A 14,294-nucleotide genomic window follows, 5' to 3' on the forward strand; every position below is an offset into this window, starting at 1 on the left:
CACAGGGGACCATATGGGATGCCGGGATTTGAACTGATGACCTTCTGCATGAAAGGCAAACGCCTTACCTCCATGCTATCTCTCTGGCCCCTTTTTTAAAAATTTTTATTGAGACCATTGTGAGTTACACATCTTTCACAGTTGTATTTCAAGCATTTAGTGACAGTGAATTAGGCCATTCCCACCACCAATGTTGACTTCCCTCCACCCTGGTTCCCCACACGAATCCCATACCTCCCCACCCCTTGCTCTCAGGACTACCAAGGTAACAAGTCCATTTTGTGTTTAGCTTGTTATAGTTTGGGTCTCTTGATTCTATTGTCGTTGACTCTTGGCTTGGGTATTTAGATCTGACCTTTTTTATTTTGAGGTGGGGAGTACATTTTAAAACATAAATGACAGAATATCAAAAATATACTATGTCATCATTAAATATTATTTTCAAATATTATTTCAGTATATTTTTTATTTTGCCTATAATTACTGTCTTTAATTTTTACAATAAAGGCCTTAAGAACAGGTAATACATTTTATACTTACCCAGATTTCCTCTTGGTCCAACAGCTGGTCCTCCAAGATGAAATGAGGGAGGTGGAGGTCCCAGAATTCCTGGAGCTGGGTTTGTGGATTGCTGCAACATGAATGGATCACCCCTAATAATATAAAGACATAATATATAACACATGCTAAAGAAAATGAAAAATAATTAAGTTTTACTCTTAAAAACACCCTCCCTTTAACTTATGGTAACTTCAATCTTTGAAGGCAAATATTAACTAGAGAAAAAGATAAAGTAGTATTTCAGACATTACTATAGTTCATTCAAATATTCAAATATTCACTGAAAAATTAGGAAATTATCTTTAAAATGTTTAAATATAAACCGGAACTCCTTACATTGATCTTCACTACATACATAGCTTAAAATTTTTAACTTACATTGTGTGTCCTGTATCATTGTCAGGATTCCACTCTGGGTAGCTTTAAAAAGACCAGAAAATTAACTTTAAAATAAAACTGTCCTTTTCACAGTGTAGGCTTGTTTGGCCTTTAAGACAATTTGTATGTGAATCTACATTTAGAAATATTAGTATAAAGCATGACATATACTTCCAAAGAAAAACCTCATAACTTCAGATAAGCATGTACTTGTTCTAGATATTTAAAATTATATGTTATAATTGTTTCTTCCATATGGACTACCAATGGCAGGTTGTTTCTTCTCCAATATTAAGTACCAATAGCATTTACTTTTTGTATGTGTGTACGCTTGGGATCAATCTCAGACAAGAGAAACATGCATTCATTCAACCATTCACCTACATCCCTTGGAGACTGTGTTTTCCAATAGTGGCCCACTCGAGTTAAGCATTTGTGAAAATTGTCACTTCAGCAAAAAATGGATAGTGAAAGCTACTTAAGCAAAGAGATCTTTTTTTGGGGGTGAGGGTAGGGCTACACTCAGCGATCTGAAGTCACACCTGGCAGGCTCGGGGATACCAGGGATATGGGATACCAGGGATTGAATGTGGGTCAGAAGCTTGAAGGCAATGCCCTCCCTACCCTGATGTGCTATCACTCCAGCCCAACAAAGAGATTTTTTAGAAAGTTTCATTCTAGGGACTGGAGCAATAGCACAGCGGTAAGGCAGTTGTCTTGCATTAGGCCAACACAGGACGAACCCAGGTTCAAATCCCAGCATCCCATATAGTCCCCTGAGCAACTTCAGAGTGCGGAACCAGGAGTAACTCCTGAGCGCTGCTGGGTGTGACCCCCTCCCAATAAAAAGGGAAAGTTTCATTTTATAAGTCTAAAGGAGGGATACAAAGTTAATTTGTTTTGTTCTGGGCCATGGTCAGCACTGCTCAGGGTTTACTCCTAGTGGGATCCAGGGAGCATATCAAATTATAAATGACTATATGTAAGCACAGTAAAAGTTCGTTCATTCATTCTTTCACTGTCCTCCCTCTCTTCTCTCTATCCTCTCTTTCTCTTCTCCTCTCCCCCACAGCCCCCTCACTTTTTTTAAGCACACCCGTTGGCGCTCATGACTTACTCCTGCCTCTGCACTTAGATTATCGCTCCTGGCAGTCTGGGGGAACCATAAGGCATAATGCCAAGGATCAAACCCGCATCCATCCTGGGTCAGTCACATGCAAGGCAAAAACACCCTACCACTGTGCTACCACTAAGGCTAGAGCCTTAATAAAAGTTCTTTCAATTTGTATTAAGAGCCCATTTTTACTCTATCATGTAATAATCAATAAACTAACCAAATCACTGTATATAAATTCCACTTAAGATTTCCAACTTAATTTTTGTTTTGTAATTAGTATTGTCTGGATGATAAACTTTGCAATAAACAACTCTGTGAATATTACAATTAAATGATGAAATCCACAAAACCAGTCAATGGTTGCTTTAAAGTATTTCAAACTCCTACATTTCAAGAAGAAGCTGGCATCGGCGACTGTGACTTGCTCCATTGATATGTTGATTCCACTCCTGCAGCAAAGTAAATTAGTAGAATTAACAAAGTAAAACTAAAATACTTTTACTGAAAATTTTTATCTGAGACATTAAAATTTCAGGATACTAATGTAAGTATCACCCAACATTATAGGCTGTACCAACAACTGCTCATTCACTGACCAGATTGAATTAGTTTTAATCCATTTTTCTGAATCCTTGAGGCTTGATCCTGCCCTCAAATATGCAATGCACATTCTTGGAAAAACTGGTTAATGTAGTTAATATATTAATATGCCTAACGGATATAATGAAAATTATTAAAGGAAAAAAAATAATTGACCTTTCGAGGATCAACTGGGTAATAATTTCTGTGGACCAAATAAAATTATTTGTATACATTGTTAAACTGCTCTTTTATGGTTCTCTAAATGATAAAAACATCCCTATTTATATATACTTTTTCTAGGAAATATAATTGTAAACAGTTAAAAGTAAAACATTTCATGCAGCCTTTGAGGTGTGTCCCAAGTGAAATATAACTACAGTGAGTGAAAGTGATCGAACAGAATACATTTTTCTAAAGACTGTTCCTCATCTATCAAAAAACTGAGCTCCCATTTTACCAAAACAAAATAATATGTCAGAAATGCATGCTTCCACATTTTGGGGAGGGATGCACTTATATTCCATTAATCTCAGCTTTTCTAACTTTTTTTTTTTTTTTGGTTTTGGGGCCACACCCGGCAGCGCTCAGGGGTTACTCCTGGTTCTCTGCTCAGAAATCACTCCTGGCAGGCCTGGGGGACCACATGGGATGCCAGGATTCAAATCACCAATGGTCCTGGGTCAGCAGCTTGCAAGGCAAACACCCTACCACTATGCTATCTCTCCGGCCCCTAATATCAGCTTCTTGTTATTTAAATTTGCAAGAATACATTTTTCTCTATGTAAATAAAAAATTTTTGTTTTTGTTTGTTTGTTTTGGTTTCTCAGGGGTTACTCCTGGCTTTGCACTCAGAAATTGCTCCTGGCAGGCAAAGGGGACCATAAGGGATGCCGAGATTCAAACCACCACCTGTCTTGGATTGGCTGTGTGCAAGGCAAACGTCCTACTGCTGTGCTATCTCTCCAGCCCCAAGTAAATAAACTTTACTTTAGGAAAAATCTACATGTGAATAATAAAAAGTAAATTGCTTATTAATATATCTGAATTTAAAATTTTTTAATTATTTTTTTGGTTGAGAGGCTACACTAAGCAGAACTTGGGTTTACTAACAATATGAGGGATGCAGTTTTGATCAGTAGTGCTCAGGGGGCCATGCAGTGGCAGGTTCTTGGGACTTCCACATGCAAAGCATGTGCTCTAATTATCTGCTTTATCTTCCTAGCCCCAAAGCAAACTATTATTACAATGCTTATAAAGCCACCTTATTTAGCAACTCCTGTTTTAGGTGTACTGTTTTACAAATTCACACAAAACGAGATACATTTTTTAAACATCCACACTACTGAATACGATCATATTTGAAATAAGACACGGACAGGATGGGGCTGGAGAGATAGTACAGTGGGTAGGGCACTGGTTTTGCACATGACATCCCATATAGTCCCTCCCCAAGCCCTGCCAGGAGCAATGCCTGAACATAAGAGTCAGGAGTAAGCCCTGAGCGAGCACTTCTAATGCACAAAACCAAAACTTCAAAAAACATGAGCAATTATTTTTTAAAAGGGTGTATATAATATAAAGCTGAACAAAATTACAAAACTTTTGGGTAGGGGCCGGAGAGATAGCACAGCAGTAGGGCGTTTGCCTGCAATGCGGCAGACTCAGGACAGACCCAGGTTCAATTTCCAGCATCCCCCAAGCCTGCCAGGAGCGATTTCTGAGCTCAGAGCCAAGAGTAACCCCTGAGTGCCGCCAGGAGTGGCCCAAAAACCAAAAGTAAATAAAGTTTTAAAAAATAACTTTTGGGGGGCCGGAGAGAGAGCATGGAGGTAAGGCGTTTGCCTTTCATGCAGGAGGTCATCGGTTCGAATCCCGGCGTCCCATATGGTCCCCCGTGCCTGCCAGGAACAATTTCTGAGCCTGGAGCCAGGAATAATCCCTGAGCACTGCCGGGTGTGACCCAAAAACCACAAAAAATAATAATAATAATAATAACTTTTGGGAAGTTTTAGCACAGCATTTTATAACAAGCAAAAAATTGATTTAATGGCTAGAAGGAGAGCTCAAAGAACTAGAGCTGAAACCTGGCATGTAAGGGCCCCAAGTTAATCCCCAATACTTCACACCCCCCAAGCCATGCTGGGTGTGGCCCTTGGGCCCCCTGAGGAGTGTTATGGAGTCCCAATCTCCCTCCAAATCCTGGCCTGTATTTCATCAGTGTACATACATACCATGCCCCAATTAACTAAAGTTTCAATGAAAGAACTAAGATGGAGCATATCTAAACAAAATGATTTATTTTCAGAACCTGGGGGAACTAACTCTTAAAGCTGCATCATCTATCTAAGATAAAAGGCAAAGAAACTCGAAATCTCTCCTGCTGGGCCTATAATTAGGTATTTAGGACAAAATTTGTACTTGCAAAGCATAGATCACTGACTTAACTGAAGACCACTTTTAAAATGGTTGCAAGCAAGAGGAGCAGCTATAGGCAAAACACAAATTCAGAAGAGGACTTAAATAAGCACTTAGCAGAATTTTCTAAGGTAAAAAATTTATATATATATTTTTAAAAATAATCCTGAGAAATAGTATCTTGGGAGAACCAAAAAAAGTTACCCTATTAAAACATACTTCTAATCCATAGGAATGGAAGGGGTTCCTTTATGCTTTTTAAACCTTTGAAAAAAGGTGTGGATGGTCTTTCAAAGTACTGCAAAGGAAGGCCAAGATAGAAGAATCACTTATATACCTCCAAACACACCCATTACTAATCTATACTATCCCATTTGTTCTTTTACAGGTTTTGGTTTAAGGTGAGAACTAAGGGCCAAAGGATGTTTAAAGAAAGGATAATTTGAAAAAGCATTTCTGAAGTGGTAGAATAAAGAATAGCTTATGGACTCCTAGAATAATACTCAAAGGGAAAATATGACAAGTGACAAGACAGCAAAAGGGCTGTAGTGGGCAATTTTTCTTTTAGAAGTGCAAGAATTTGGGGAAGTTTAAGGTTGTGTAGAAAAACAACTTGACATGCTAAAATGGCCTTGAAAGAAATAAAAGCAACACCGTATCTGAAATTCACTTCTCAAAAATAGCAATGACAAGCTAGATGTTTTTCTTCTAGAAGTTTCTTATTGCATTGTAAGAAGAAGTTCTGATTTAGCATTATTACCACTAAGTGAAAAGAACAGATTTTCCAAGTTATGCAGCAATACCAGAGAGCAGGATGAAATGTTTAAAACTTTTTTCATTATCTAATGTCACCAAAAGAATTTTTCTCTACTCATTTGTTCTACCAGTTATAAAATGAGAAAAGAACACTGCTAAGTGACTATTAAGTTACTTTTTCAATGATGCAGATCCCCCCACCAATATCAGCTCTGATAAGGAAACTTGAACACATTAAGAGAATCTAGTTGCTCAAACTTCTTAAAATTGGTCCAAATTACAAATACCATAATGCTGTAAATATTCAAAGGAGCTCCAGAATAATTTTGAAATGATTCCAATATTGTGACAATACCAAAATTAGCTAAGGCCTATGTATTTTTACAGATTAAAAGTACCTCTTGTAGTAGGCAGTGCAATCTTACTCTTGAATCCAAAGTTTCATCAAGTTTTTTTTAAATATAGTTCCATTACTATTTATTAATTAATAGTGTTCTTCAGGAACTAGAAGGTAGTGAAATTTAGGGAGGAAAGAATCATATAAAATTAGAAACTGTTCTGATTAAAATCCTCTCATGGCTTCCTTCTGTGTTCCTTTACTGAACCAGTTTTCTGAAAGGTGCAAGCAGCAAGGTTAAATTACTGTTTAAAGTCAGAACAAGGAATATTTTCAACAATAGCTTTTGGATTGACTTCTGCAGCCAAGAGCTCAAGTCCCTTAGAATCACTCTCATTTGAGACACTTTCCTTAGAATTTAGAGATCTCTGAGAACACTGGTCAATGTTATTTCTAAAAACAGTACAAAATTTGTGTGAGTCACTACAGCTTAATACAACTTTTCATTAAGTCGACTCACAACCATACCTAAAATTTAAGTTTAGGTCTTTTTTTTTTTTTTTTAATTTAGGTCTTAAATCTAGACTAGATTGAGACAGCATATCCAACCAATGGATGGGTGGGGACACATTATCAAAAATACCTACCAAATTTCCCTGACCTTTTGAATTTAGGGTTCTAGTTCTTAATCTAATTTAAATCTTAATCTATTGGGCTAGAGCATGCTCAAACAGGCCAAGCTCATGTTCTACTGTTCTGATTGGAAAGGTCTGGGTGTGATCTGATACACCACTGAGGTAAACCCACCCAGCTTCAATTTAATTTGCAAAACAAAATGTTATTTGAGGTTAATTTTATACTTTGGGGATGGATTAAAGAAGAATATTATTTGTGATCCTAGGCTATTTAAACATTAATTCAAAAGGATTCTGATTACAGAAAAAATATTTAGGTATTTAGCTAAGGATTACCTTTTTTTCCTTGAGGCCACATCTGGGGGCTCAGGGGACCATATGGTTTGTTGGGGATTGAAAACAAGTCAGAAGTGTTCAAGACAAGCACCCTACCTGCTATACTAGCTCTCTGGCCCCAGGATTACTGGGGGGACGGGACGGGACACCACACCTGGTGGCACTCAGGGGTTACTCCTGGCTCTGCATTCAGAAATCACTCCTCACAGGCTCAGGGGACATATGGGATGCCAGAGGTTGAACCTGGTTGGCTGTGTCCAAGACAAATGTACTATCCACTGTGCTATTGCTCAGGGACATATTTTTTTGTATGCCTTTGAGGATTACTTTATAAGGACATTTTCGAAAATATTCTAAAAATTCAAATAGTCTCATCTCTTAATTACCTGAGACAAAAATACTAAAAGGGAATGACTGAAAATTAACTTTAACAGAACATTCAAGAAAAATAAATCACTAATAATCTAAGACTTACTTAGTCAATGATCACTAAATCTGTGTTTAAATAAAGGGATTATGAAAATGATCCGTCCTTCAGATGTAACCACTCCATCATTTTATGATACCAACATGTTTCTGTTAAGTAGAATAACTACACTGCACACCAGGAAAAATGGATGGCCAGAGATCTCAGCATAGTGCTGTTGTAATGCTGACTTTACGTCAATTGCAATATAGCTTAAAAATCAGTGAGAATGATTATTACTGAAAACAATGAAAGAGAAAGGACATATTTAAAGGGTATTTTCAAAGTTACCATCTTGCCAGATGTGTAATTAAAGCAAAGGATAATTAAGTGTTTTGGTTTTATTTACTCTTTCTTAACGGGTTCTACCAGATGTCTGTCTAAGCCTAAACCAGAAAAAGAATATTCTTACAAGGAACACAGAGCAGGATATTGTGGTAGTTGATTTTTCCAAGTCTCTAAAGGGATAGATGCAACATGGGATAATAAAAAGTGAATTTTGAAGCTTAAGAAAGTTGTGAAAAAGGAGAAAAAAATGATGCAAAATCCCACAGTATGAAAGTTTGTGTTAAAGGGAAATTAAAAAAGGAAGAATGAACCAACCTAAAATATGAAACAAACACCAGGGCTCTACATTAACTCTTTCCCTGTAGCCACAGATAAGGAAAAAAGGAGAATTGTTCAAGAATGCATCTTAACTACGTATAAATCAGCAATCAAGACAGATGGGAAAGCTGAAATCTAGCATCCTGAATGGCAGAGCACATTGACTGCAAAAAAACAAAAAAACAAAAAAAACAAAAACAAATAAATTACTTAAAACAATTCAACAAAGCAGACAAAAAACCTGCTTAAATATGATTAAGAAGAACATACCGATGCCAAAACCCAACAAGATAATCCCAGTGATGATAGCTTTGTGGCCAGAAGTAATCTAGGCAGATTGTATTAATGTAAAGCCCTGGTTTAAAATGCTCAAAAACAGTTCCAAAAGTATCAAATTCTTGACCAACTCAGTGTCATCAGACACACAGAATTAGAGTAAAAGATATCGGTAAATACAGAATAGGCACTACAATGTAAAAGAAATAAGAAGCATCTGTTGCATTAACTCACCTTATTAGAATGAACTGGCAAATCACATATAGAGCACAGATGGGGATAACCCTTCGGTAAGAGTCCATGGAAGTCTTCAATATTGCTACTTGGAGGAGCGCCCCTCTTTTTCTCAAAGAGAGATCTCTCTTGTAAGGGGCCAGGACCACGTCCCAGCCTCTCATACTCACTGTCAAATTTATGATAGTTATGCGAGGTCTCACCAAAAAAAGAATCATCCCTACACCTTTCTCCATCTCTTAATCTGTCATCTTCATAATCCATTCTGTCATAATAACCAGATTCTTGAGAACGACTTCCATGGTCATAATCAAGCACTGGGTTGAGACTGGGACCACGATCATCAAAACTATCTCTTCTAAAGTGCCTCTTTTCTTCCCAATCATCCCTAGGTACTCTGTATGGTGGCTCCCGTGTAGCAGATCTGCCATCTCTACCATAACTCAATGTAGGGCCTTCTTCAGTTCTCCTCCTCTTAAGCTGTAGAAGGATTTGGGGCAAGTTCTCAGGAGTAATCTTGTCCTCTGGATAACGACTCAGTTCATCTAAGTCTCTAGCAGACAGACCAAAGCTGGCCAAAATGTTACTGGCCTGGTCTGTATCTCCACGGTGTTGAGAAGACAAAGGGAGTGGACCTCTACTTCCAAGGTTAAATATAGACTGCAAATTATGGGAAGAAGTACTAGCAGAAGACAGTGCACTATGAGCTCCTTGTTGATTCAATGAAGAACTCATTCCAAGATTCATTAAGCTAGCAAGGCGTGCAGTACCCTGGTTCATCCTTCCAAGAGATGCTGGCATACTTAAAGACTGGGTAGCAGCAGCAAGAAGGCCTATTCCTGCTGCAGACAGGTCACGCCCATGACCCTGCGAGTCCCTACCGAGAGATGACTGCTGGAATGACTTGGACATTGTAGAGCTATTATCTTGTCTAGTTTAGAGATTTAAAAAATGTTGTAAAAGATGGCCAAAAAGAAAGCTCAAACTAGAAAACTAAGTTAACTCTGCTTCAAAAAATGGTAACGCCAAGAAAAAGGATCAATAAGGACTGTAGAATCTTCTTCAAGCTGAGAACGAGCAGACAACTCTGTAGAAAAATAAGCAATTTTAGTCATAAATCCCTTTAAGTAGATGCCGTTTTTTTAAGAAAAAAAAACTTACGCATCGTTTTGATTAAAAAAACAATTTAAGATCTCAAGCTTACAAAGAATTTATTAAATATCTTAAATAGATTCTGGATGTATGCATAGTCTGCATATATTTAAAAGCAATCTTTCATGCTAAGTTTTAACTACTAAAGGGAATTTATTGAATTTAAAAACATTTCAATTGAAAGGTTAGAAGTTTGAGTGTATCAAAATTTCAATAAAAATATATAGATGGGTCTCTTCTTTTAAAAGAATAAAAATACACCTATAGTATGATGCTTGAGTTCCAGGAGAAGACTAAAAACAAACAAAAAATCAAGGTCAGCAAGTCAAAGATGAATCAGCTGTATTCTGCTTTAGGAAATGAGATCTAATATCACTATCAGAAAGAACCAAGTAAAATCGTAAGTAAATGAAGCATAAGTTTCAAGTGCCTAGTATAAGACCTAAGACCAAATACAATAGAGACTTTTATGCAGCAAAACCAATTTGAGGTAAAGACAGATGTGAAGAAAACTAAGTGACTTCCTACAGCCTACGGATTTTTGCTCAAATTTAAGCCATATACTAACTGCCTTCTTGCTGTCCATCCTGTATTAGGCAGTACTTGCTTTAATTCTGATTTGCAAGGTAAGGAGGACTAAGTATGGCCACTATAGAAATAGGAAACCTAAGAAAATATCCAGGTACAGGAAGCACAGGAGATTTAAAGAAGCGAACTCCCCAAGTGAGCATCCATCGGCACTCATGTAATGCTCAGGGCTACAGCACCCCTAGAACTCAAAACAGGTAAAAATAAGATCTTGCTTATATAGCTTTCTGTCAACGTTTCACAAGACTCACCCAATCACCTGGAAAATATTAATTCCGACTACAATTGCCTAAGAAATAGTTCTAGATGAACTTATTTCCACTTTCTTATTTAAATCATTACCACTTTAACCCAGAAACAGTTCCATAATAATGTGCATGAATCTCATACAGTATTAATGGTGAATATACATAACAATGTCCTCAGTGAAACAATTTATACCCACAACCACACATAGAGAGTAGTCTTACACCATTTGCTACAGAATTCTATTAGAATTGTGCTGGTAAGTTTTATATTTTTGACTCCCACATACCGAAACACCAACAGTTTAATATATTAAATAAATTTCAGTGAAAATAAGGTATAATGTTCAATCCAACAAGTCTATTATAGGAGCAACTCCACCAATGAGAGATTAAAGAAAGGAAACACTGGGATCAATAAAGTGGTAGAGAAAGTACTTTTTAAAAGTTGCAGGCAAGACTCAGACTTTACAAAAGATGTAACAATATTAAAGACACAAAAATGCTACTGGAGGTGACTGGAGTTACAGATATTTTTGCACACCAAGAAAGATGAATTTGAGAAAAGACACCAAAGAAACTAATTTTAGATGAGACCTATTCTGTAGATTATACCAAGGCTTTATGATTTAATAATAATAATGACAAGAGTAACAAATAATTTGGATGAAAATACCTTTTATATGTCTTATAAATGCCATACAGAATGGCAGCTGAAAATACAGTGCCAACTGGCAAAACCTTTACACGTTTTCAAGGATACTTTTAACTTTAAAAATAAAAAAAAATTTTTTTTTTTTTTTGGTTTTTGGGCCACACCCTGTGACGCTCAGGGGTTACTCCTGGCTATGCGCTCAGAAGTTGCTCCTGGCTTCTTGGGGGACCATATGGGACGCCGGGGGATCGAACCGCGGTCCGTCCTAGGCTAGCGCAGGCAAGGCAGGCACCTTACCTCCAGCGCCACCGCCCGGCCCCTAAAAATAAAAAATTTAAAAAGAAAAATAATTTGAGGGTTTTTCAAAATCTTAAATATAAGGATATTGTAGCTTTGTTCTTATGTTTTTTTTTTTTTTTTGGTTTTTTGGGTCACACCTGGCAGTGCTCAGGGGTTACTCCTGGCTCCATGCTCAGAAATTGCTCCTGGCAGGCACGGGGGACCATATGGGACGCCGGGATTTGAACCGATGACCTTCTGCATGAAAGGCAAACGCCTTACCTCCATGCTATCTCTCCGGCCCCTGTTCTTATGTTATAGCCAAAGCTTTGTTATAGACAATTATTTTCCCCTCAAAGTATGTTAGTACGATTGCTTGTAAAAATTTGAAATAAACCATGTTTAAGTAAATAGTTATTATTTTTGTTTGTTTTGTGTTTTGTTTTTGGGTCACACCTGGTGGCGCTCAGGAATTACTCCTGACTCTGTGCTCAGAAGGAGCTCCTGGCAGACTCAGGTGACCATATGACCATATGGGATGCTGGGATTCGAATCACCAGCCATCCTGGATTGGCTACGTGCAAGGTAAACCACCTTACTACTGTGCCATTGCTCCAGTCCGATTAGAGATCTTAATTACTTTTCTTTGTAATAATGAAATATGATAGATCTGCATGAAGGAAAGATTGCAAAACAAGACGACAAGCTTAAGACAAAACAGAAAAATGGATAACAGCGAAGACAATGTAAATTCCTTAACAAGTTTTATTTCCTTAGACTTAAGAATTTCAACTTAAAATTCAGCCTCACACCAAAGGACGTATTTATTACAAAAATCAAGTCATTTATTGAAACACACATAACCAAACAAGATTATCTTTAAAATTTTATTAGAACAAAACTGAGAGAAATCAAACACAATAGCACTCTTGAAAGAGCATTTAAGAAAATAGTTCTTGGGGCCGGCGAGGTGGCGCTAGAGGTAAGGTGTCTGCCTTGCAAGTGATTGCCAAGGAAGGACCTCGGTTTGATCGAGTCCCATATGGTCCTCCCAGGCCAGGGGCAATTTCTGAGTGCTTAGCCAGGAGTAACCTCTGAGCATCAAACGGGAGTGGCCCGAAAAACAAAACAAAACAAAAAAATGAAAATAGGGCTCGGAGAGATAGCAAAGCGGTCCCGGTGTCCCATATGATCCCCCGTGCCTGCCAGGAGCTATTTCTGAACAGACAGCCAGGAGTAACCCCTGAACATCGCCGGGTGTGGCCCAAAAACCAAAAAAAAAAAAGTTCTTTTGGTATATTTGGACAATGGTGGACAAAGTCATTTAAAAAAGATTTAAAATACATGGGACCAGAGAGGTAGCCCAGCAGTAAGGCATTTGCCTTAGACGTAGAAGGACGGTGGTTCGAATCCCGGCATCTCATATGGTCCCCCGAGTCTGCGGGGAGCAATTTCAATTTCTGAGCATAGGAGCCAGGAGTAACTCCTGAGTGCTGCCGGGTGTGACCCAAAAACCAAAAAAAAAAAAAAAAAAAAAAAAAAAAAAAGACTTAAAATACAAATTCAATTAATCCATTCAAAAATTTTTTTGGGGCGGAGAGATGCTTGAGATCAAATCCAGGGCCCCATACATGTAAAACTGAACCCCACCCACAGTCTTCCCTTCCCATTCTTATCATAGGGGTTGGGGAGAGTAGTAGTGGATAGGGGACTTGCTGACACGCAGTTAATCCAAATTTGGTCTTTGGCACCCAATATGGTTCCCCAAGCTCCACAAAGCATCTTTTCCCTAAGCTGAGTACCAGGACAAAGTCATGACAATGCTTAGTATGCCTCTCCAGATGAAAACCAATGCAATTTTCACATAATAAACCCTAAAGCAGATCCCTTCATAATAAAGCACCTCTATTCACAAGGAAACATTAAGAAAGGATAACCAGCATTCTCTATAATTAAGCTTCCCAAATGCCCTTTACTACAACTTAAATACTAAAAAATAAACACTTTTTTTTTTTTTCTGGGCTATAACTGACTGTGCTCAGGGCCTATTCAAATAATTAGTGATCAGATATAAAACTCATTTTTAGACAACTAAATTCAACTAAATACTAATCCATGATATATTAATGAACTTATGTTTACATCTTGAAATTTACTTAACTTTGCATTCAAGAATCATTCAATTAGTAGTACTCAACAGAGTCACAGAAATAGCACATCAGGTTAAGGCATTTTTGCCTTGCACACAACCAACCTTGGGTTCCATCCTTGGCCCCACATATGATGCCACCAGGAGCTATTCCTGTGCCATGAACATCACACATCACCAGGAATGACTCCCAAACAAAGGAAAAAAAAGGGCAAAATAAAATACTCAATTCTCTCCATCCAGGTCAGCCTAGCTCCACCCGCTTTAAAAGACCAAAATATGAAATGCCAGGACACGAAGTACCATCCTTCTGCATACAAGGTAAATATCTTAACTCCATGCTCTCTCTCCAGCCCCAGACCAAAATATCTTAATATGGTTTAATCATAAATGTTCTAGAAATACCCATTGTAAGGGGTTGATATTTCAAGTAAAATAAAACACAAAAACATCTTATAGTTCCCTATTATATTTTCTCCTTCAGAATTAAAGGGGTGGAAGAAGTTTTTCAGAATCATCTTTTTGTT

The 14,294-nt window shown here is 37.7% G+C and overlaps 1 protein-coding gene and 1 long non-coding RNA gene across 2 annotated transcripts in view; both read right to left on the reverse strand.

The window, feature by feature from the left end:
• Positions 1–14,294, reverse strand: part of MATR3 (matrin 3) — a 42,832-nt gene that overhangs the window by 18,928 nt on the left and 9,610 nt on the right. The window contains exons 2-5 of the mRNA XM_049786000.1: positions 8,700–9,786; positions 2,444–2,505; positions 940–981; positions 541–653 (exon numbers count right to left, since the gene is read on the reverse strand). Coding sequence (XP_049641957.1) covers positions 541–653; positions 940–981; positions 2,444–2,505; positions 8,700–9,611 — 1,129 coding nt within the window. The 5' untranslated portion in view covers positions 9,612–9,786. The remainder of the gene's footprint in view (positions 1–540; positions 654–939; positions 982–2,443; positions 2,506–8,699; positions 9,787–14,294) is intronic.
• Positions 7,031–7,345, reverse strand: LOC126027073 (uncharacterized). The gene is made up of 2 exons (XR_007502195.1): positions 7,260–7,345; positions 7,031–7,229 (listed from the first exon to the last, which is right to left on the reverse strand). It is a non-coding gene; the product is annotated as an uncharacterized LOC126027073 (long non-coding RNA).

The sequence above is a fragment of the Suncus etruscus genome, chromosome 14, assembly GCF_024139225.1.
Source record: "Suncus etruscus isolate mSunEtr1 chromosome 14, mSunEtr1.pri.cur, whole genome shotgun sequence".
Taxonomy (NCBI): domain Eukaryota; kingdom Metazoa; phylum Chordata; class Mammalia; order Eulipotyphla; family Soricidae; genus Suncus; species Suncus etruscus.